General features: G+C 40.3%; 1 protein-coding gene across 3 annotated transcripts in view; it reads right to left on the bottom strand.

Moving 5' to 3' along the window:
• ttc28 (tetratricopeptide repeat domain 28) overlaps positions 1-22,641 on the bottom strand; it is a 248,625-nt gene that overhangs the window by 49,653 nt on the left and 176,331 nt on the right. For all 3 annotated transcript variants that reach the window (XM_017693688.2, XM_017693689.2, XM_017693690.2), the window contains 3 exons: positions 21,934-22,441; positions 4,654-5,995; positions 305-828 (listed from right to left, as the gene is read on the bottom strand). In XM_017693688.2, the coding sequence (XP_017549177.1) occupies positions 305-828; positions 4,654-5,995; positions 21,934-22,441 (2,374 nt within the window). The remainder of the gene's footprint in view (positions 1-304; positions 829-4,653; positions 5,996-21,933; positions 22,442-22,641) is intronic.

The raw sequence follows: 22,641 nt of genomic DNA, 5'->3' as shown, positions 1-22,641 counted from the left end.
ATGGATCACCACTAATATTCCACATTTATGCAATTTAGGTAAATATTGTCATGATTATTAATTTTAATGTGTTTACTGGTCAAATGCAAGCACATTATTTCTCTTTTCAAACATCTTTAGAAGTAATAAACGACTGAAATAGTTCAGTTGGTAGACAAATCATTATCCCAGCAGCTCATGCAAAAACTCCGGTCAGCTAATGCAGGCCTTTTAAAAACATCTGTGCATGATCATGCAAAACTTAGGAATACAAACAAGTAGCGTCAACATATAATTCATCATCAACTGTGATCCTCTCTCTCACCTTCCTGCAGGTACATGACAGCCTGAGAGTAGTTCTGCAGGGCATGATGAGTACGGCCCAGGCTGCTGTAGGCCTGTGTCTTGGCAGCCAGGTCGTTGGTCTGTGCGGCGATGCTCAGGTGCTGCTCCTGGTACACCACTGCACGTTCATAGTTACCCAGCGACTCATAGGTGAGACCCAAGTTGCCGTAAGCCCGTCCCTGGCAGCTGGCACTGCCTGTCTCCTCTGCAATCTGCAGGTCACGCTGGTGGAACTGCAATGCTGTGTCATATTCACCCATGAGCTGGTAGACAGCACCCAAGCCGCAGCTAGCCTGGCCCTCCAGCAGCCGGTCAGCGGTGTCACGGGCGATGGCCAGCTGGCGCTCTAAGCAGGAGATGGCCTGTTCGTAGTTGCCGAGCTGGCTGTGTAGGCTTCCCAGCTCTCCATAGGCCTGTGCCTTCCCACCGCATTCTCTCAGTTCATGGGCCACCACCAGGCGCTTCTCAAAGCACACCAGTGACTGCTGCAGGTTGCCCATGGCCCTAAAGATGGAGGGAGAACACAACATTCACATGTATAACTGCAAGACAACTTTTTGTTTCCCTTCCCTAACAAATGTGATTATTGGCATGTGCAGAGTCCTAAATCAGCAGGCTAACCCTCTCAAGGTTAATAAGTATAGACCAACACATTGGTCAAGGACTGGAAATTTTTTTTGACTCTAGCAATGAAAACCTGCTGGAAAAATGTGGTCTGCTTGAATTCTGTTCAATGCAATAGGATGTTTTAAATGTCTACACAACAAATCTCTACAAGTCTAATGGAATATCAATATATTAGGGCTGTCAAATGATTAAAAAATTTAATTGCGATTAATCACAGAATTTTTAAAAATCCGTGTAAATGTTAAAGAAAATAAGGATTTTTAAGTGAAATGTTACAATTAAAATGGTGAACACATTTCATGCTAAATGTACTTATGTTAAAAACTGCTGGGACAAGAGAAAACAAGAGTTTTATTCACTCACATACTAGGCAGTAATACTGCCTACAAAAACCTACAAAACACAAAATTGGATTTGTAATATTAGGGAGCTGTAGTCTGAAATATAAGACATGTAGTCACATACTATGGTGTCTCAGTTCTGATATGTGTAACAAAAGAAAATAAAAACTAAATAAAACTTCAAATGTGCTGAATTTGTATTCAGTCACAGCCTATAGGACTTCACAGTACTGGGCAAACAAAAATACACAAAGTTGGACTTAATTAAAGATATGTAGTGTCATACCACAGTGCTACAGCATTGTAAACAGCATGTAAACGTGGCTACTCACTTAATATCTACTCTTAATAAGAAATGCCGCGCACGGTCAAGTCTCAACAGACTCAACACTCGCAGGGCCAAATAGAATTTGCATTAACAGCACTATTTTTTTTTAATCGAATTAAACTGAGATCGCGTTAATGCATTATTATTGTGTTAACTTCGACAGCCCTACATTATATATAGGGGGCTGAGAGAATAAAGGAATGTCAAAATAGTATTTAACTCTTTTTAATAAACCAGGGGGAAACCAAAGAACAGTTCTTAAAATGCAGCAGCAATATTGCTATAGTTCTGAAAAACTAAGAGATGGATTCTCAGGGGATAACAGAGTATACATATTCAACGTGAGCCATTTGAAAAAATAAAAAGTAGGAGAACATGTAATATGCTATTTGTTGCCTAATTTGGAATGAGAAATGCAGCCCACCACCACATAATCTAAAGTCCTGTGGGAGAAGGGTATCGTAGCACGTCTAAGTGGAAAACTGTCTTGGCAAGGAATTAGAAGACCCGACTGCATTCACACAAGGTGGCTGCCAGAAAGCATTTGCTACTTAAGAAGCCATGTATCATCACGCCTTGTGGTGCAGTCATTTAAAATTACGCCGCTATTAGTTCTGTCTAATGTAAATGAAACAAACAACCTCTAATGCGAGGCCTTAATGAGCCTCTTGTTGGTTGCTTCTCCAGCATCGGGGGGGAGCAAGCTTTTTCACCACTGGGGGGGAAACCAGGCTTATAGTCCCTGCTGACAGCGTAATTTACCTTCCTGTTGGACTGCAGCAGGATGACAGGGGGTTTAGAGGATGTCTGATGGATGATAGCATAGATAGGAGTGGTATACTGTAGGGTCTGTGGGGCCTCCTCCAACCTCCCCAGCCCCCCAACTGGTAGCATCTTCCCTGACAGTCATTGCACTAGCCCATTCATCAAATCCTGATGCCAATACACTTACACAGAAGAGTGGAGGAGGTAAGCAGAATGGACAGAGGGCTCTGGGACGTTGTCAGAGCATTTAAGCAGCTGACTGGATGTTAATTAAAGCAGATGGGTGGTGCATGACACCAAGGCTTCTATAACGGCGCACAGGACACGCATGACTGTGCGTGAATTGACGTCTTCGTCAATCAAGCTTCCTCTAACAGCTACCACCCTCACATCATAATAAATTCACAGATATGATTTAAGTAGCAAGACTTCATACACACTATGTATCGTTTTGCATGTAGCTGGAATGGACCATTTGTACGTGATCATGACAGAGGCTGATTAAAACTAACACTTTTCTTTTTTCATTTTAGTGTCTGTTTATTTCTTGGTCTCCCCCTGAATTTGTGCTGTCAGCTTTGGTAGTCTGTTTGTTTTACTAAGCAGTATGTGCTTTACTATTTTTAACTAATCTGTATTCACTTCAGTTCAAATAATAAGTTATAACTCAAAGCTTGTTTCATTGCTGTGTCTCCACACCATAAATATGCTAAAATATGCTAAATCAATCCTGGTATTAGAAACATAATCCATAAGATTAGTACAGAAATCAATCAAATATTCTTTGAATGAATTTTACAGAGCAATAGAAGGCAACGAGTCTTACATATTGACTGTTTTGATCGCCCTCTAAGGGACAGTTTGCAAATCAACCACGTAATTGCAATTAAATGGTGGCTATATGCTAAGACACATCTTCTATTAATACCAGGGCTGTCGAAGTTAAGGCGATAATAACACATTAACGCAATCTCAATTTAACGCGATTAAAAAAATAGTGCCATTAACGCAAATTCTATTTGGCCCTGCGAGTCATCCGTAGTTCATGTTGAGACTTGACCGTGCGCGTTATCTCTCATTAAGAGCAGGGAAGTAAGAGGCTGTGTTTACATGCAAAGATTTTTGCCAATCCAACCGAAAACAATCGAATTACAGATTCAGACTGAGGTGTTTATGCTCAGTCTATTTAACAATCTGATGAAAATCCTCGTTTACAAGTAATCCCATACAAAATGACGCGCATGCGTGGAGTCCCGCTTACAGTAAACGTTACCATGACAGCGAACATCACGTGAGGTCTGGTCCGCGTGAGATGAGTTTCCAGTTGGCGCGCTTGTGTTTTTAATTGCTTTAAACTGATTTCAGACTCAGAAAAACATCCTTCACATGTACGTATAAAGGAAGCGGCTAGAGGAAGACGACGTGTTCTGAGACACATAAGCTGGACGTCCATCCAACCGCTGTCTTTTAAAGCTCAGAGTGTAAACTCGTCTCCTCTGCAGACCAGTTTCCGCCATGTTGAATGGTATAAACCTTCGCTATGATGCGCCGCGCATGCGCAGAACGTATTTAGACGTTCTGATTGGAACATAATCGGATTCGATATTATTCTTCTATTTAATGGACTATTTAGAGGTTTACCCACCTCGTTCAATCGGATAGAAATTGTATTCAGAATGGCCTCAATCGGACTACACAGGTATTTACATGGACGTATTCTATTCCGATTGAGCTATTATTCAGATTATTAACGGATTATCAGGCTGCATAATGCTGTAGCACTGTGGTATGACACTACATGTCTTTAATTAAGTCCAATTTTTTTGTATTTTTGTTTGCCCAGTACTGTGAAGTCCTACAGGCTGTGACTGAATACAACTTCAGCACATTTGAAGTTTTATTTAGTTTTTTATTTTCGTTACACATCTCTGAACTGAGACACCATAGTATGTGACTACATGTCTTATATTTGAGACTACAGCTCCCTAATCTATTACAAATTAAATTTTGTGTTTTGTAGGTTCAGTATTACTGCCTAGTATGTGAGTGAATAAAACTCTTGTCCCAGCAGTTTTTAACATAAGTACATTTAGCATAAAATGTGTTTACCATTTTAATTGTAACATGTCACTTAAAATCCTTGTTTTTTTATAACATTTACACAGATTAAAAAAAAAATATTAATTGCGATCAACTATATGAAATTCTGAGATTAATCGCCCTAATTAATGCACATGACTCTGACATGTAACAAACAGCCCATTTTACCTGTGTCCATTTCCCAGTCCCCTGTAGGCTTTCTCTTGGTCCTGCATGTGATTAAGGCTCTGTGCCACTGATAGGTACTGGTCGTAGTATTTGATGGCTTCCTCATAGTCACCTAGTGAATCATAGCAGTCTCCCAGGTTGCCATAGGCACGGCCGCGATCCAGCACTGCCTCATTGCCGCTGAGCTGCTGCAGCATGGCCAACTGCTGCTCAAAGTAGCCAATCGCATCCTCCATCACACCCATGTTCATCTTGGTGATGCCCATGTTCCCATAGACCTGGGCCTCCACACTGGGGTCTTTTAGCCGTTGGCCCAGCTCCAGCTGCTCCTCATAGCACTTAAAGGCCATGCTGTACTTGCCTAGTGACATGTAGACAGCCGCAAGATGCCCATGGGCCTGGCACTCGCCTTGGATGTCCCCCAGCTCCTGGTAAACTTCCAACTCTTGTGTATGGTATCCAAGGGCCTTGTCGTATTTCTGCAGCATCCGGTATGCAGCACCTAAAGCAGCATAGGCATTGGCCTCCATTTTACGTTCCTTGACTTGATGCGCTAGCGCCAGTTGTTGCTCATAAAACTTCACAGCACCAGGCACATCCTTCTTGCAGAGAAAGATGTCACCTAAGTTTCCCAGAGCACGGAACCTGGCCTGTGAATTGTTAAGAGATTGGGCCAAAGATAAAAGGTACTTCTGGCACTCTTCAGCCTTGTTGTAGTCACCCAAGGCTTTAAAGGCCAGGCCTAGGTTGCAGTAGGCTTTGGCTTGACTCAACTTATCATGTAGATCCTTGGCCAGAGCCAGGTCCTGCTCATAGTACTTGACCGCTTCCTGGAAACTGCCCAGGCAATAATGTGCATAGCCTAGGTTGTGACAAATCTTGCCCTCACTCTCCATGTCCTGCAAGTCGGGGGAGAGCCGCAGGTACTGCTCGTAATAGGGCACAGCTTGTGGGAACTCTCCCCGTGAGCAGTGGAAGTTCCCCAGGTTTCCCAGGGCTCGGGCCTCACTCTGGATGTCACGGAGCTCGCGGGCAATGTTCAAGTGGTTCTGATAGTGCTGCAGGGCACGGTCATGTGCTCCCAGGGCCTGGTAGGCCACAGCCAGATTACCATGAGTGGAGGCCTGTGAGGCACGATCATTGACCTCCATGGAGATCTGCAGCTCTTGTCGGTGATACCGCACAGCCTGGTCAAAGGCACCAAGAGCATTGTAAGCATTGCCCATGTTGCCGTAGGCTCTGCCCTGGGCAGCGTAGTCATTCAGCTCCTGGGCAATGGAGAGATGAGTTTTGTGCAGTTTCAAAGCTGTTTCATAATCTCCTTTCATCTGGTGGATGATTCCTGCGAAAAACAGGAGAAAGACTCTGATCAATCTTCCCTAAATCTAAACACAAGCAATGCCATAAAATATTTCCCTTCCTGAATACATGTTCTGCATTCATTTCAAAGATGTCAACATTAGCACTGAAATTGTGTTTGATTACAAATGATGTCGTTCTTAACATCAAAACAATAACAACAAAACCTCTGATGGAGAAACTGGATTATCTGTAAAGAGGCTAAGATTAGTTGCACATTTTTAAAACAGCCTCTATGCTGGAAATTAGCATGTACAAACATGACAATCTCCAAAGGGAAGAGATACAAGTGAGGCTCAACATGCGGCAGCGTTCAAAAGCCTGAAAACAAGATTTGAGCAAAGTGTGTTTAATAATTGAAGAGCAAGTTTGTAAAATATCTTGAAATAATGAAAAAAAAAATACACCAGCCCTGCTTTCCTCAGTCTCAGTGCTTTTCAAGCTTAAGCTCTTCTTACCCAGAGGACGAAAGAACTTCAAATGAAAAAGTCCAAAACACCCAGCTCTTGTCTGTCCTGGGAGAACTCTTGGCAACTTTTGGGGTTCCCTACTGTTGTCTCTGCGCTTTCCATAAAATAATCATTACCAGCGTAGCACTAGTCCCACCCCTCTGCTCCCAGCACATGGTGGGATCAGGGAGATAGAGTAGTGAAAGGGGTGGTGGTGTACAAGGGGGGGGCTAATGAATACTTATGATGGAAAATAAGTTGAGGGCAAGAGTGGTGGGATACATTAATCTTGGGTCCATGTGATTTGGCTTCCACATCGCAGCGTGTGCTAATCGGTTCCTTTCCTCCACAAACCAGAACGCTGCCTGCTAAGTGCCGTGGATCAGGGAAAGTGCTGGGATGAGCGGAAAACAGGACGTGTGAGCGGGACCAGTAGTGGGCAACTGATGGCGACGCTTGCGTAATTGGTAAAGAAGCCAGACTGACCAATAATAGGCTCTGTAACTGGGGGTGCCAAGGGAAAATACTGTCGGAAATATGTGTGCATATGAGATGAAAGGGTTCTCATGGGGGCAGTGGAGCCATTTTTGACAGAGTGGTTTGGCATTGTTGGGGGAGCACCAATGGACTGGGTGAGCCATGGGACAGGGAGCGTGTGTCCTAGTGTGTATGCATGTATGTGAGTGTGCACGAACAGGAGGTGGAAGAGACCATCAGCCTTGGAAAGGGGATGCCCATCTGCTCACTGTCAATCAGAGCGTGCCAAGGCAAGATTAGCAGCATGTGGAAAATCCAATTAGGGCCAATGCCAGCCTAGTGCCCAGACACTAAGGGGCCATTAGAGCATCTCTCCTTACTCAAATGTTTTCTTTTATATGGCCCCAATCTTCTGTGGCCAATTATCAATACTTAACCCTGTGATTCCTCATTTATCAGCAAACAGCATTGGAAAAATAAATCTTCTGTTAGAAGCTTGTATGAGAAGGATTCTCAGGGCACTCTGCTCAGTGAAACATGCCAGACTCTCATAATTGTGTATCTGTAATAAAAGCTCGAAAGACTGAAGCCCACGCTCCCCTGAGGATCCATTTCTACACGACTGGTCTTGGCGGGACATTTACAAATGCTATGTCCACAGCATGTCTTGTAAGGCACAGCAAACACTGCCAGATCACGAACTGGTTTAACTGTAGCTGTCTAAGCCAAGGCAACCGTTGTTTAGTATGTCACTGCAAATCATGCTGTATTCAGAAAGATATATTTAGTCAGTTACATGTACAATTTGGAGGATTTCTAGGTTTTTTCGATACTGTTTTTCCTCAAATACTCTCTCACTTCCGTTTACTTGGCTTATTTATTAAGTAAGTCATATTCTGTTGAAGACACATTCATTGGCTTACAAAAACAAAACGTGTGCAATAAAACTAAATTCAAATGCTGACAGTTTTTGATTATCATCATCATCGTTGACCGCTAGTCCAGATAGGGTCGCGGTAGCAGTTGAGAGAGCAGAGAATCCCAGATGACCCTGTCCCCCGCAACTTCCTCCAGCTCATTCCCGGGGACCCCAAGCTGCTCCCAGGCCAACTTGGAGATATAATCCCTCCAGCGGGTCCTAGGATGACCCCAGGGTCTCGTCCCGGTATGCTGTGCCTGGAACACCCCCACTGGGAGGCATCCAGGGGGCATCCGGATCAGATGCCAGAACCACCTCAGCTGGCTCCTCTCAATGTGGAGGAGTAGCAGCTCTACTCTGAGCTCCTCCACATAGCGTGTAGCCCGCCACCCGACGAAGAAAGCTCATTTCCGCCGCTTATATTCGCGATTTCGTTCTTTCAGTCATTACCCACAGCTCATGACCACAGGTGAGGGTCGGGATGTAGATCGACCGGTAAACAGACAGCTTTGCCTTTTGGCTCAGCTCCCTCTTCACCACTACAGTCCGGTACAGTGACCACATTACTGCTGCCGCCTGTCCCAGCCTGCGGCCGATCTCACGATCTCTGTTCCCGTCACTCGTGAACAAGACCCCGAGATACTTAAACTCCTCCATTTGTGGGCATGCCATCCATTTCCGGGCTAGTTTTTGATTACTGATTTATTACAGGGTTTCTTCACAGTTTTTTTAAATAGTAATATTTAGTTATTGTTTCTGTAATTCTGTGTGCTTTTTACATATTGATTCACCTCAAGAACGGCTTGGCATTTGGTTGAGAATTTCAAACAACAGAGACCCCCCAAAACAGTCCCCTCTAGCACAAAATTAATAGCATTATTTTAAATCAACAATTCCATTTCAGTTTGGACTTCAACCACTGTCTCTTCTGCATTCAAATATCAACTTTTAAGGAATGGAAAGGTATGCTACATGAATGGCTTTTATATATTCACATCATTGGTGCGTATCATTTCAGTACCATGTCATAGCGCCTTCAGTAGGAGAGTCATAGCTGGAAAGCAGAGTGTCTCTTCAATAGGTCAGGTAAGAGGATTACTGGGCCACCTGTGGACACTGCAGGAATGCTCCCTGTCCCTTTCCCCAGGGTTAAATCCCCGGAGACAGGCAGCTGGAGACTGGGTGACAGCAGACAGGGGTAGCAGGCTGAGGAGTTCACCAGAGGTTAGCATGAAGGTCAAATCTGTCTGAACGAAGTGTTGCATTTGGCAAGCAGAATATGAATACTAAGCAGTTTCTTTTTGGCTGAAGCAGCAGTGGAAAGGCTTAAAGTAACTCTGACTCCTTTTGCACAAGTGGATACTGGCATCTCAGCTGTGATGATCTTGCTATGTGGACCAGGCATAGGGCAGTCCTTCAAACAAACATTAAAAATACCTCTCTCCCCAAGCAGCAGTGCTGCCTGATATCATGCAAAACACAGTAATTTAAGATTCAAATGGCTTGCTCCCCAATCCCGGATGACTATATCGTCTTTCACTTCCTAAGCAAATGTCCTACTTGAACTCATTACATTGCTGTCATATTTGAAGTATTATCCCTTCATAAAAACCACCATGTTCTGAATTAATTAGCTGGAGAGTTGACTCCTCATCAAAGCTTTAGGGCTCCCCTGACATGGATTTGACAACTTTATGAAAATAGATCAAACCAATACTCATTAGATTTGCGACATGTTTTAAATTCTTAACACTGCACCTTCAATAATGGAAGGCGTTTCCATTATTAACTTCCATGCAGCGCCTGTGTCTCTCTTGGAATTGTGATGCAAAATGTTTTTTCAGGCATTTTTTAAAAAAATTATGTTTGTTCTTATTCCTCAAAATGTGGTCAAAGCCAAATCTTCAAGGCTGCACTCATCTCTCTTGTGTATGAAGCCTTGGGCTGTTGCTTTTTGAACTACTGGCCAAGAAGCACTGCTCAGTGTCCCAACACACTCAGTAAAGAATGCCTAGCGCTTGACTTAGTTATGCAACAAAGCGGAGTTAGCAGCATCTACATGGTTTAAGATAAGCTAGGGCCATGAAAGCATTAGGTTTCTACTGATTAGATCCAATGATCAAAGAGTTCTTAACTGGGTCCTTGAAAAAAGGGTGTATGATTGAAATTTACCAAAACTGAATTCAAATGCTGACAGTACTTGCTGTTTTGACGTGCAACTGTTTTTGCTTACTCATGCTTTTTTTTGCAGGGACGAATACCAGAAATGGTCAATATTCACAACTAACATGCAGTTGACATGTGTCCAGCCTATTCACCATCCTGTGAGACTGTTTACTTGTGTCAGCATGTGTTTTTGGTGATCTGCCTACACTCATACTTTACTTGACTGCATGAAAAGCGAAGTGCAAACACATTTTCAGACTATGACTGGATCACTCAAATCATACAGATGGTCAGAGACAGATCTTGACCACACTGAACACAAGTGCAAATGGAATGTGTTTTCTATATCTGCATACAATTACGTAAGCTGTAACATGTCAATTACTTGAGTACGAAAAATGAATAACTTGCACTTAATGGTCATTTTGACTGGAAATTAAATAAATGAAATGTGGTCTTTTGCACAGTACTATATGTCCAGGTAAAGAGTCGGTGCTTTCACTTAGCTAATGAAGTGCTGTTTTTTCGTGCACTTTAGCCATAAAAAAAAAATAAAAATCATGATCAGTGATATAATTCATATCAAACCATCTCACATACAGAAGCTGATCACTTCAGCTTTTCAGGAAATGGTGAGAAAGACAGAGAAAACATCTGTCACAGACAATGTCAGAATGCTAGCTGTTTTCCTCTGTTATGACTCCTGCCTTTCTCTGGTGCTTCCTGCCCTGGCTCCTTCTACTGAAAAGCCTGACACGTCAGACATTAAACAAGGCGCTATATTCCATCATGTGATTTATAGCTCTCCAGAAAGCTTGAGGGAGAAGTGAAGACAAACAAATGGCAGACGTGTTTACATTGAAATCCTCGAAAAGTCTGGGCTTCAAGAGAATGGGAAGGTAAATTGCATTTTGATTGACAGCTGTGTCTCCAAGCTAGATAGATCAAACCTCGCTAACAATTTATAAGGCTCAGCATTGCCTCTTATATACTCACACAGTATATCGCACAATAGAACCTGTATACTGTTCAATGTGGGCCACAAAAATGTCATCAGTTGTATTGTCAATTTAACTGTTCCACAAAGAATGCCAAGCTAGTACTGACATAGTTTAATGCCCACCAAATCCCAGCAAACCTTAGTTTAAAAAAATATTTTCATAAACTGTGACCCATTTCAGAAGATGCCAATATTTGCTCTATTTTCCTGATGGCTTTGGCCTGGTGCTGCCGTTACGCTGCTGCAGCAAACTGGAGACTGCACTAAATCCAAAATCCACAGAAGCAGCGCCTCAAATGCTGTCGCCAGATCCAAGTAGAATTCTGTGGCTAGCTTGTCAAAGCATCCGAAAAGCGGTTACAGGACAAAATGCAGCTAATGAGAGTAATGTAGTATCAAAGCAGGAATAACCATGTCCTTCTGTGGGCTGTTTGAGTGGGCGGGATGCTACAGCACTCACTGGATTATAGAGTGTATTGGATGCCAGGTAAACACAAAGTGTTTGTGTGTTCTGTTGCGGAAGAGCCAGACAAAAACACACTGGAAAGTGTGAAGCACTGTAACGACTGTATACGTTGCCTACAGGTTCTCAGTCCGGACAGCAATGCCTCCTGTTACTGTCCACTCAGCAATAATGTGCAGAGATCCAATTTGCCACACTCAGGGCTCGAATATCACCCGTCCAACTGAACCCAAAACGCCACTGAATAAAACATGAGAGGTTATAGAATGGAGACAGACAGTTCTCTTATGTTTCCTACCTGAGAGCTACAGAAAAGTAGGATAAAATGAGAGTTCCTGTCTCACCAGCCCTAAGAGAAACGTGAAGGGCTGAAACAATTATTCAGCAACAAATATTTCTTTTGTCGACTTTTTATTAGCATTTTCACAGGAATGCCAAATCTAGAGTTAGTTAATGTGAATCTGAAGTTAAGTGACAAGCATTCCATTTATAATGTCCTACCTATATAAGCAGATAAGAAAAAGAACAATCATAGCTGAACGTTTACATGTGAAGATTGTCTGGGAGCATTTTCAAAGACAGCTTTAAACAATAACTTAATTTGTCAGAATACTGCCAAACATTTTGTTGTTACAGCTTTTCACATTTGCAGGCCACATTTACAGCAGATTAGCTGATTATTAGTTGATTCATTTACATGAATAATCAAATATCAAAAGATTTATTTTTGCAGCTCTAGAAGTTTGTGAGCTTTAGGATGAACCCAAGAATTGCTTTCCAGTCATAATGGATCCTTTGACACAAGAATACTGTTTGGGCATTACATTGTACACTTGCACAGTAAAAAGACAAATTATACACACAAGCAATAACAACAGTTAAGTCTCTATTCAAGCAACTCTTGCTGCTATGTCAATAAATATTTGCTTCTATTTTTTTTTCTTCAAACCCCCCCCCCCCCTTAACACTGCAATCAATTCTTTCATTACTGTTGCCAAGCAGCTGAGTTGTAGGCCCAGCATGCAATCATTAATTTTATAAGTGCTGCCATTCTTTCCCAGCATTCCTGCTATTGACAATTCTGATCAATACAGTTTCAAGCACACAAGCTGGACAGAGAGAAGCCGATTGGTGAGGGAGTGTGGAGACCACTTGGCTAGCCACCATGTCTCTAGTTCTACATTTGAATCCACTGTAAAATACAAGGACTTATCCCTACAGCCATTTCAATATCATTAAGGCTATTCAAAAGGTTGTCAGGCTTTGGTGAAGAACATGAAAAACTGCAGGTAATACACTTTTTTCTTTAGTTTAAAAGTGAGAAATGATGAATACAGAATGTAGCCCTCCAGAATAAATGGCACCCTTGAGAAAGTCGAGGGAAAATAGCTATGAAAAAAGGGCTTTGTTGTTTTTCAGCTCATTATGCACTGAAAACATGATTTCTGTTCAACGTCTGTTTAGCAAATGGTCAAATAAACAAATTTCACATTTTAGTGTCAGGCCTCTAGTATGCAAGATTTGCCTGAAAAATACAGAGATGGAAACACATTCAATATGCATTCTTATTTTAAAAATAAAGTACTCTCTAACTGATTCACAGATGCGGTCAATCTCCATGGTAGAGGCAAATACTTTTCATGGCTGTATACCAGTTATGGTTTCCTTTTCCATTTGCTGTGTTACTAAACCAGCATTAGGAACCCCCCAAAAAAGAACATCTATGCAGGACAGTGGTAACAACCAATAGCTACACACTACAAAATATGTTAGATTTCAGCTGTCAGTCCATCACCAGTCACTCAAGTCTGCACATATGAGTCTTTATTTCCTAAGCTTATGTAATTTGAACATTAGTTAGCTCAAGTGGAGCCCATACACTGGTTTGTGGCAGTTTTGTTTTGATAAGCTGTCATTAGCTTAAAGCCAGGGTGCTCAATCTTGGTCTTGGTGATCTACCACAATTTAATACACCTATTTCAGCAAAGTAACAAAGGCTTTCATCGGCATCTGAATGCTAGAACCAGATCTGTTGGATTTAAATTCTAGAGGGTGGTAGATATCCAGGACCAGGACTGAGCATGCCTGGCTCAATGTTGGCTCCAAACACCAGAGAACGGTTTTGATTTTGACTTTCTCTCACTCCAACAGCAGGCACTCGACACTGGCATAAGTTATCACCATCTATGCTTTTGTCAGTTCAGAATTGAACCTGTAAACCTGAATTGTAGCCAAGTGAAGCCCAGTCATGATTTCCATACATAGAGTCTTTTACCACAATTGTTGTCATGAAGCAATTTTACAGAAAATCCTCAAATGAGGAAGCCAAGAGTGACAGTGAGAAGGAAAAACTCCCTAAGAGTAAGAGGAAGAAGCCCTGATAGGAACCAGGACTCAAAACGGGAACTCATTCCCCTCTGACAAACCGCGTAACAAAACAATTAAAACCACAGCAATCAAAATGAATATACAATAGTAAATGCAAAATATAGATAGCTATAATATATGTGGTGCATGGCAGTGACCGGATCTTAAGCCTGTTTGCTAAACACATATAAGCAGGCTTAAGATCCGGTCAGTGCCAGGTTTAATTTCTCATTGTGCACCCTCAAACAGCATTTGCTAGTATTAATTTACCCAGATTTAAGTCACTACCATCTAAAACTGTGTCTGTGCTGTCTCAGTCAGCCAGAACAGAACTTCTGTGTGGTTCTGTGATGAGAAGAACTGCTATCTTGCTTGTTAAGCTAATGTTAACCAGCAACTCTCTTTATCAACTGCTGTTATAAAGATTTCTTTTAATATTTATTTAATGAAGTACCAGTACTACTCACTTCTGGAGAGGATTTTAAAGCATGGAAAATGTTGATACTGCCCAGTCTTAAAACAAAGTAATTCAGAGTGGATTAATATGAAGTTTATTTTAGAGAAACTTTCCCTTTTGAGAGAGTTTCAGTAGAGGTAAGACAAACCAGGGGTCAGGATATCTGCAAAGCAAATAGAGGCATTTTCTTTACTATCTAAAATGACCAATAAACTGACATGTTTCTTTCTGAGTTTATATAGTTATGTTAATGATGCTAAGAAAAAAGAAAATAAGTTTTGTATTTTGTTTGCCTTACAATGCCTTACATATACTTCTTTACCATGAATGGATTTTAAAAAACACATTTTTGGACAAAACCATATTGCAAAATGATCAGAAATCAAGGTCTCAAGCATTAGGCAGTGTATTTGTAACCATTTTGTGCAAAAGCAATCTGAGCAAACTTTTAGAGTCACTAAACTGTTCATATGCCTGGTTCCTATTACCGCCACAGTAAACAACTATTTTTTTTCTCTAAAAAACACCCTGAAGGTCTTTGTTTACATCTCAAAGATTTAATTATGCAGATTTTCTTGCAAAATTGGTGGAATACCTTTAAGAGGTCACCCACAACCCCCCTGGGCTTCAACATGCAGTGACAAAAAAAAAAAAAAACCTTACTCATTCAATAACAAAAGAAAGATTGTGTGAAATTAAACACTCTAAAATGACACAAAAGGTTGTTTACCAACATAAATGAGGCAATGTCACCTTAAGAATACTTATCTCCACGATTAGAATGACAATTAAGAGGCATCAAATAACTGGAGCTGTGATAAACCTGCATGGAAGAGGATCCAAGTATATTATGTCCTCATTCCCAGTGAGGAGGATGGTTTAAGAGTTAAAAGGTTCACAAGAAAGCTGCGCGTACTGGTTCACCCAGTTTCTCGGTTAAGACTACAAACACACGCCACCTCTATGCCAACTATGAGAACATCTACTTTGCTAACATAACAATACTTTCAAACTGGGATCTCATGTCAGGGGAGATAAAGGCTGTATAAACAAAGATCCTAATATCGACTATGACAGAATGTTAAATACCTGGTATGACTCAATTATTGATGCGCTAAAATGAAAATTCCTGCCTGAAGTTGAACCTCAGGACACAACTGGCCAAAAACCAAAAAAAGTACTTTTTTTATTTGCTGTTTTACTTATGCTGAATAAATGCACTACGCATTAAAAGTACAAGGTAATTACATTTACATTTATGGCACTTGGCTGACACACTCATCCAGAGCGACTTACAGTTTGTTCAGTTTACACAGGTAGGCGCAAGTAGTGTTAGGAGTCTTGCCCAAGGACTCTTATTGGTATAGTGTTGGGTGCTTGTCCAAACGGGGAATTGAACCCCAGTCTACAGTGTAGAAGGCAGAGGCGTTACCCGCTACACTATCCAACAAAGAAAATGCACTTTTATTGTTGATAACATTTGTTTAAATAGGACAAAACTGAACTGACAATAAATAAAAACTATTTACATTAAATAAACAAAAATGATTACAGTGTGTAGGCTAGAGAATGTGCCACAACACCCAGCATCCTTGACAATGGTTGGTCATCCAAGGCAGTAAATTCCATCATTTTTAGTCATATTTTGCACTTTCTTACTGTGGTTTATATATATATATATATATATATATATATATATATATATATATATATATATATATATATATATATATATATATATGTATATATATATATATATATATTTTTTTTTTTCATCATTTCAAAAAGTACAGGCTACAGATGGTGGTGTTGTGCTAGCAAAGCATTCTGCTTCTGTCGTTTTGCTGTTTTATGCATATCAAGCAGGATGTCATATTTTCAAGTGGTATCAAAGCTGTAATGTAGAAGTGCGTGAGTGTTGTATCTCTGTTACATGCTGATACTCGGCATGAACAGAGATTCTAAACTGCTTGCCTAATGTTCCTCGGAAAACGTGAAATACTTGCACTATTGATCTGCTGCTGCTCAAACTGTTTCAATGTTTTGCATTTTCATTTTCACTTAAATAAGTTATTGAAATGCAATTTAATCGTGTTTTTTTTTTCAGTGAACATTTTCAACCTTTTTTCTCTTTTGGCCCAAAACTGAAAGAGCCATTTTTGTGCACGTTCAGCTGAAATGTTTTGATGGGTGAAATTCAGCGCACTCTTGACTCCATGAATTACCAGGAAATTTTAGATCAAAATCTGACTCAGGCAGCCTCTGACTTCTTCAGTGGTCGTTTCCAGCCCCTGATGTGAACCCCATTCTAAACCTGCGGGCTGAGCTGAAAGGAAGAGGCCACAAGTCCAAAGACTCTAAAGAGATCTGGAGAGGGGAAATTTTTTCAGAGTTCTCGCCCTACAATTCAGCAACGGATTCATTGTTGTTATCTTCAAAGAGGATTCAGTGCTGTTATCTTGGTGGAAGGACAAAGTACAAAACGTAGAGCTGCCAGTAACTGACACGTTTTGAGAAACATCTTTTGTATTATGTGTTTTTTTGAAATTTTAACCTCACTGAAAGATTTGATTTCTCTTGTATTTTCAGAGCACAACACTTTTTTTTCACAGCCTTTTTTTTATCTTTTCTTTACCAAGAATGCCAGTAATCCTGGAGGGCACTCAGTACAATGGCACAACAACGTGCTATACAAAAATCAAAGTAATCACTTCATCATTTAATTCTGATTCAAATGTTTCAAGGATTCTGAGTTAAGAGAGTGTTCAATGGTATGCACCCTGGAAATAGTAAATCAGTACAAAAAAAAGCTGCACTAAAACATTCATTTTCAAGTCAAGACACACACTGGACTTTCCTCCTTTCTTTACTCTGAAAGCACATATTTACATAACAATTGACCTACAGTCATTCCAGATGTAGCTCGGTTTGCTCCCTGTAATCTGGTGCACATACTCCCTTTTCTTTTGGCAACATTTTTCTTTCAAGAGTTGATCTATTCATTTGGGAGAGTGCACGCGCCTCAGATCAAATTGATGGAGCTTGGTGTCAGGCTGGGAGAAAGTATTTGTGAGGCACTGGAAGTCAAAGTGAAAGATTGGACGAGCTTGGAAACACTTGCTTTTGAGGGGCTCCATTTGTCCTGCACTTACATTGCGCACACACTCATACAACCTAAAGAGGTGGTGCATGTGACACCTGGTATTCTAAGTGCAGCAGAGAAGGGCTGAAGCATGTGAATTGGGTGTGTGGCCATTAAAACCACACTTCTCCTGGGTGACTAGGGCATACAAGGTCACTATTACCAGGTTACATATATTGATGGATTTACTTTTACATTTAAGGCTTTTAGCAGTCTCTCTCAGTCTGCAGCATAGAGGTAGTAGTGTTATCCACTACACTATACCAGCTGATCATCCCTGCAGTGTTTGCCTGTTCTCATATGTATTTGTTAAGTATCAAACCCTTCATGAGCTGAGCTGGGTCTGTTTACACTACAGAAATTTACAGAAGTTTACAGAAATGACTGATCTATCCATGCTCCACCTACAACAGTTGTAAATTTGGACAAGCTTTACAGAGGTGCACCAATGTGTGAACTGAGGGCTGATAATTGATATTTGTCATGTCTTCTGCAATACAAAAAAATACATAATCAAATATCAGGTTGAAATAACGGTTAAATCTAAATATCTCTCCAATGGCAATAATTTTTAACCAATTATCTGAATATGAATAAGGACATGACTCTGATATTATCAGTATCATCCTACAAAAATCCCATCTTTCTCAATTTCAGTCCAATGAGAACTGAGGGACAGAATTTAAATACCCAAAAGTTAAAGTGTTACTATTTTCAAACTGTATTTACTTTAAATGCATGTCAAAGTTCACACTGGCAGCAAAGATCAAATTTCATTATTTTGTCATTTAACACTTTAATCCTGAATATGTTTGACATATTGGGCCAGAGTCATAAAAAAGTGGAAAAGTGGAAGTCGAAATGTGTGGCAGACAAAATAAGACCTCTTAATAAAGTCACTCTGCCAGTGATTAGTGCACCAGTGTCTATTAAATCACAGTAAATTAAAATCACTTTTAAATCAGGTCATACATATTAAAGACCAATGCCAAGTGAAGCTCTGGTTGGCTGCAACAACGGATACGATGAAAGAAACAAAGGCAAAGACACAAAGAAAACAAACATTTTCAGAAACAGAGCTAATTTAAATAATAGTTAATTGTTTGGTAAAAATGCTTTTAACTTTTAATGAAGAAACAATGGTTCTTTTTCATCAGAAAACATTTTTGCAATACGAAAATGGAATTACAACAACTCAAAATTCAACTTTAAATTGTTTATAATAATATTTATATGGAATAATATTTTTTACCAACAAACTGAAGTTTAATGTGGTATTTTTGTTACAATTACAAATTAAACTGACATGCTGAAATTCTAATTACTAGAGTGAGCCATTTTATCTTTTATTCTCTATTTTTCTTCTCTCAGGAATTCACTTTCACATGTGAGAAATAATTTTTCAACCAGTAAACATTTCATTCTTGATCTCAGAAATTTGATTTGCACATATGAACATTAACATTTTACAAGTAATAATCAAAATCAAGTAAATAAAACTTGAGTAAGATTTATAAAAAAATAAACTCCTTATTACTTGTAAAAAAATTAACTTTTAGTAAAATGTCATTTTCATATATGTAAATTGAATTTATTTGTAAAATTCATTGTAAATACAATATTATGACTCTGACTATGAAGCTTAAACTGCTTGCAAAAAATCAATTCAAAAATGTAACTAGAATCTCAACATGTCAAATTACTTACTTGGATTCCAAGCCCACATACAAGAGAGAACTAGTCAAATATCAAACTGGACACAGGAAGAAAAAATACAGTGCCTGTTACCTCTGGCAATCTGAAATTCTGCTCAAGCGAGTCTTTTTTCCTCTGTACTCTTACAACAGCAGTTGGGAAGTATGCCATGCTGCTCCGTCCGAACAGATCAAAACACGTCTTTGAAGTATCTGTTAATCAGCTGAGTGTGTGTATGTGCAATTTGTTGCATGTGAGACCAAACATGTTTGTAAGGATTACAGAAATCCTTGGCTGCTTACTGGAAAATGATCACTGTGTTATTTTTTTGCATGACTGACTGTACTGTCCTTTTAAAAATAAAATAAATGCATGACCACAACTCACATTGTGCAGGCTGTAAAACTCATCGGTAATCCTTATTTATAAATGGAAAAAGCTCTTAACATCATAGTAAATCTGGATTTTAGGAATCTGTGCCATTGTGTTTACAGCTAAATATGGGTTGGGTGGAAACCAGGAGAATGCTACTTACTCAAATGAACAGCGCCAACAGTAATGTTTGATTGAGGAGGCATAATGGTTTGGGGCGGTGTTTAATGTTTGTCCAGGACCCTTAGTTTCAGTGAAGGGTAATGTTAATGCTATAGCATTCAAAGACATTTTAGACAGTTATACGTTGGGGAAGATCCTGTTCTAGCATGACTGTATCCAAAAAACATGGTTTGACATGTTTAGAGTGAAGACACTCCAGAGGCCTGCACAGAGCCCTGACCTCAACCCCACTAAACACCTTTAGCATAAAATAGAACATTGTGAGGTCAAGCACCGCAAGGCTTCTCATTCAAAATCAGAGCCTGACCTCATACAGGCTCTTTTCACTGAATGGGTACAAATTCCCACAAACACACTCTAAAAGCTCGTGGAAAGCATTTCCCAGAAGAGTGGATGCTGGTATAGCTGCAACAAGTTAAAATAGGTGTGATGGTATGATGTCCACATACTTTTGGCCATGTAGCCTATGGTCACATATGGCAATGGCTTGCTGGGTGTGCAATGTCCATGTTTAGTCCCTGTCTGTTAAAGGAGATTTGTGCCTTTCAGTGTAATTTGGCAATTAAAAACATCACACTTTCTGGCACTGAAAAAATATATAGTTGCTTTCGAAGGTGACGCACCATCAACTGAGGCTTGAGACTGTATCTAAGATACTTCTGAGCATTTAAGAATTCATTCCATCGCTGCAGGCAGCAATCACATCATCAATATAGACTAGTGAAACACTTGCACTGGCAGCCATACATGTTCATGCAATGATATTTCAGAGATGGGGTAGATGCTTTGAACTATGAGTGGGTCCTTTTTCTCTGCACACTTCTTTCATCACTCTAGTATACATTAATCCTTCACCCCCACTCTCATTCGCCCACAACAAATGTAAGAAACAGTTTATATTTTTTCAGTAAGCTGTAAACTGTACTCTTCTCTTTCACACAGCATGGGCAGCACTCTTGATTCGTTCAACAGTTTTTCATTTATGAAAGAAAGTAACCTTCAGTCATGCACCACTGTGCTGTTCCCTGATCTACTGTGTTGTTCCCTCAATTTGAATTTGTTAACTCCAGTTCAGTCTCAATTTGACTATGAACTCAAGATGTTTCTTCTGTGGTCTTGGTCTCATCTTGTACTTGATAGTATTTGTACTCTGACTTGTCTTTATCTTGGCCTCTGGTCTCACCACATTCAGCTACTGAAGAAAAAAATATTTATTTGTATTTTATCTCTTCTAACTGTCACAGACATGCAATGACTCAAACTCAAGCAACAAACCATTGTGCAGGTTTGTATTTGATTTAGCCAACTGGATTGGAAATTGTCCACATTTCTAAGTACAACAGAAGATATTTGATGAAGATCTGAATTTGTTGACAAGTTACTGTTTTGTTTTGTGTAAGAAAAATCAATGAATTACATTTCTACTGTGTTGTGTCAATTATTGACATAAAAAAATAGTCAGCTATGCACACTCAAACCTGTACATTTAAATAACATGTATTTCTTTACATAACTGTAATTGATTATGTATTGTTTAATTCAAACAGTATAGCAAAATGAAAGTAAGAAGTGTTAATTCTGTTGTATCAATTGAATCTATAAGGGTGCAGCTCATCATGAAATGACTCACTAAGCAAAGGGAAAATACTAAGAAATTTTGACTGTAAGGCTTGGCGTCAAAGATGACTTTCTGAGTTTTGATCTTGACTCTGTTTCAATCAGACATAATCTTAGCCTTGTTCTGGACTTGTCCTAGACAGACAATGGTAGTCTTCATTAACCCTAATGCAAAGTAAAATAACTAGCACCGTAACATTTATACATTTCCTCCAATACAGATTTAGATGCCATTGAATTAAGACTGATGTTCTGCACTTTATTCATAGCAATTTGTTTAATGTGAAATTCAATGCACCAAAGTGCAAAGGTAAACAACAGAAACTCGGATTACTGTCCAATTTATTTTGGGCTGCATTGCATGTACTATTGCTGTCACAACACAAATGCCTTTGTTCCCCTACTTGAAAACTGCCCTTTACATTTGTATAAACACTTTATGAATGAACTTATATAAACAGTCCAAAATGGCTTTAAACAAAATCTCTTTACATTATCATACCATTGAGATTAGAACATTTTTCTTCTCTCCTACAAATTTACTGTTTTACAATACATAATAGTTACTGCTTACTAAAGCTTCTTTTACTCCCCAGTTAAATAAAATTGCTTACCCAGGTTGGAAGAGGCACGGCCCTCTGCGGCACGGTCTTTCAAGCCCTCAGCGATGCTGAGCTGCTGCTCATGGTACTGCTTGGCCCGCTCCAGGTCCTGCATGCAGCGGGCGGCATGGCCCAGCCCGGCATATGCCCGCATCTCGATTGCCTTCTCCTCCAGCTCCTGGGCCAGCTCCAGAACATGGGTGTGGTAGGACATGGCCTTGTCAAAGTTTCTGCGGTAGTGGTAGGCACTGCCCAGGTTACTGTAGGCACGTGCTTCCTCGCGCTTATCACCCAGCGCCTTGGCGATGCCTAGGTGCTGCTCGTGGCACTGCACGGCATTGTCGAAGTCTCCCATGGCAATGTAGACAGCGCCCATGTTACCCAGCTCACGTGCCTCTGCCAACTGGTCCTTGGACTGCTTGGCCAGTAAGACGCATTGCTTGTGGCTGGCCAGAGCGTTGGGGTAGTCACCAATGGCCGTGTAGACATGTCCCAAGCTGCTGAGGGCTGATGACGCTGCCTAAGAAGGGAAAGGGGAGGTGGTGTGGGGGAAGACAGAACATTTTTGTTTGTTGGGGTTGTTGATTTGGTAAATGAATGAAGAGCTTTTCAGTCACAGAAATATTTCTCATGGTTTTGAAAGGAATAAACCACAAATGCTAATGCTGGCCATCACTGAATGAAAGTTACTAAAGGATGGTTAGCTTTATGCAAATGAGC

This window comes from Pygocentrus nattereri, chromosome 18 (assembly GCF_015220715.1).
Source record: "Pygocentrus nattereri isolate fPygNat1 chromosome 18, fPygNat1.pri, whole genome shotgun sequence".
Lineage (NCBI taxonomy): Eukaryota > Metazoa > Chordata > Actinopteri > Characiformes > Serrasalmidae > Pygocentrus > Pygocentrus nattereri.
Note: the sequence above shows the minus strand (reverse complement) of the source record. Positions and strands in the feature narration are given on the sequence as shown.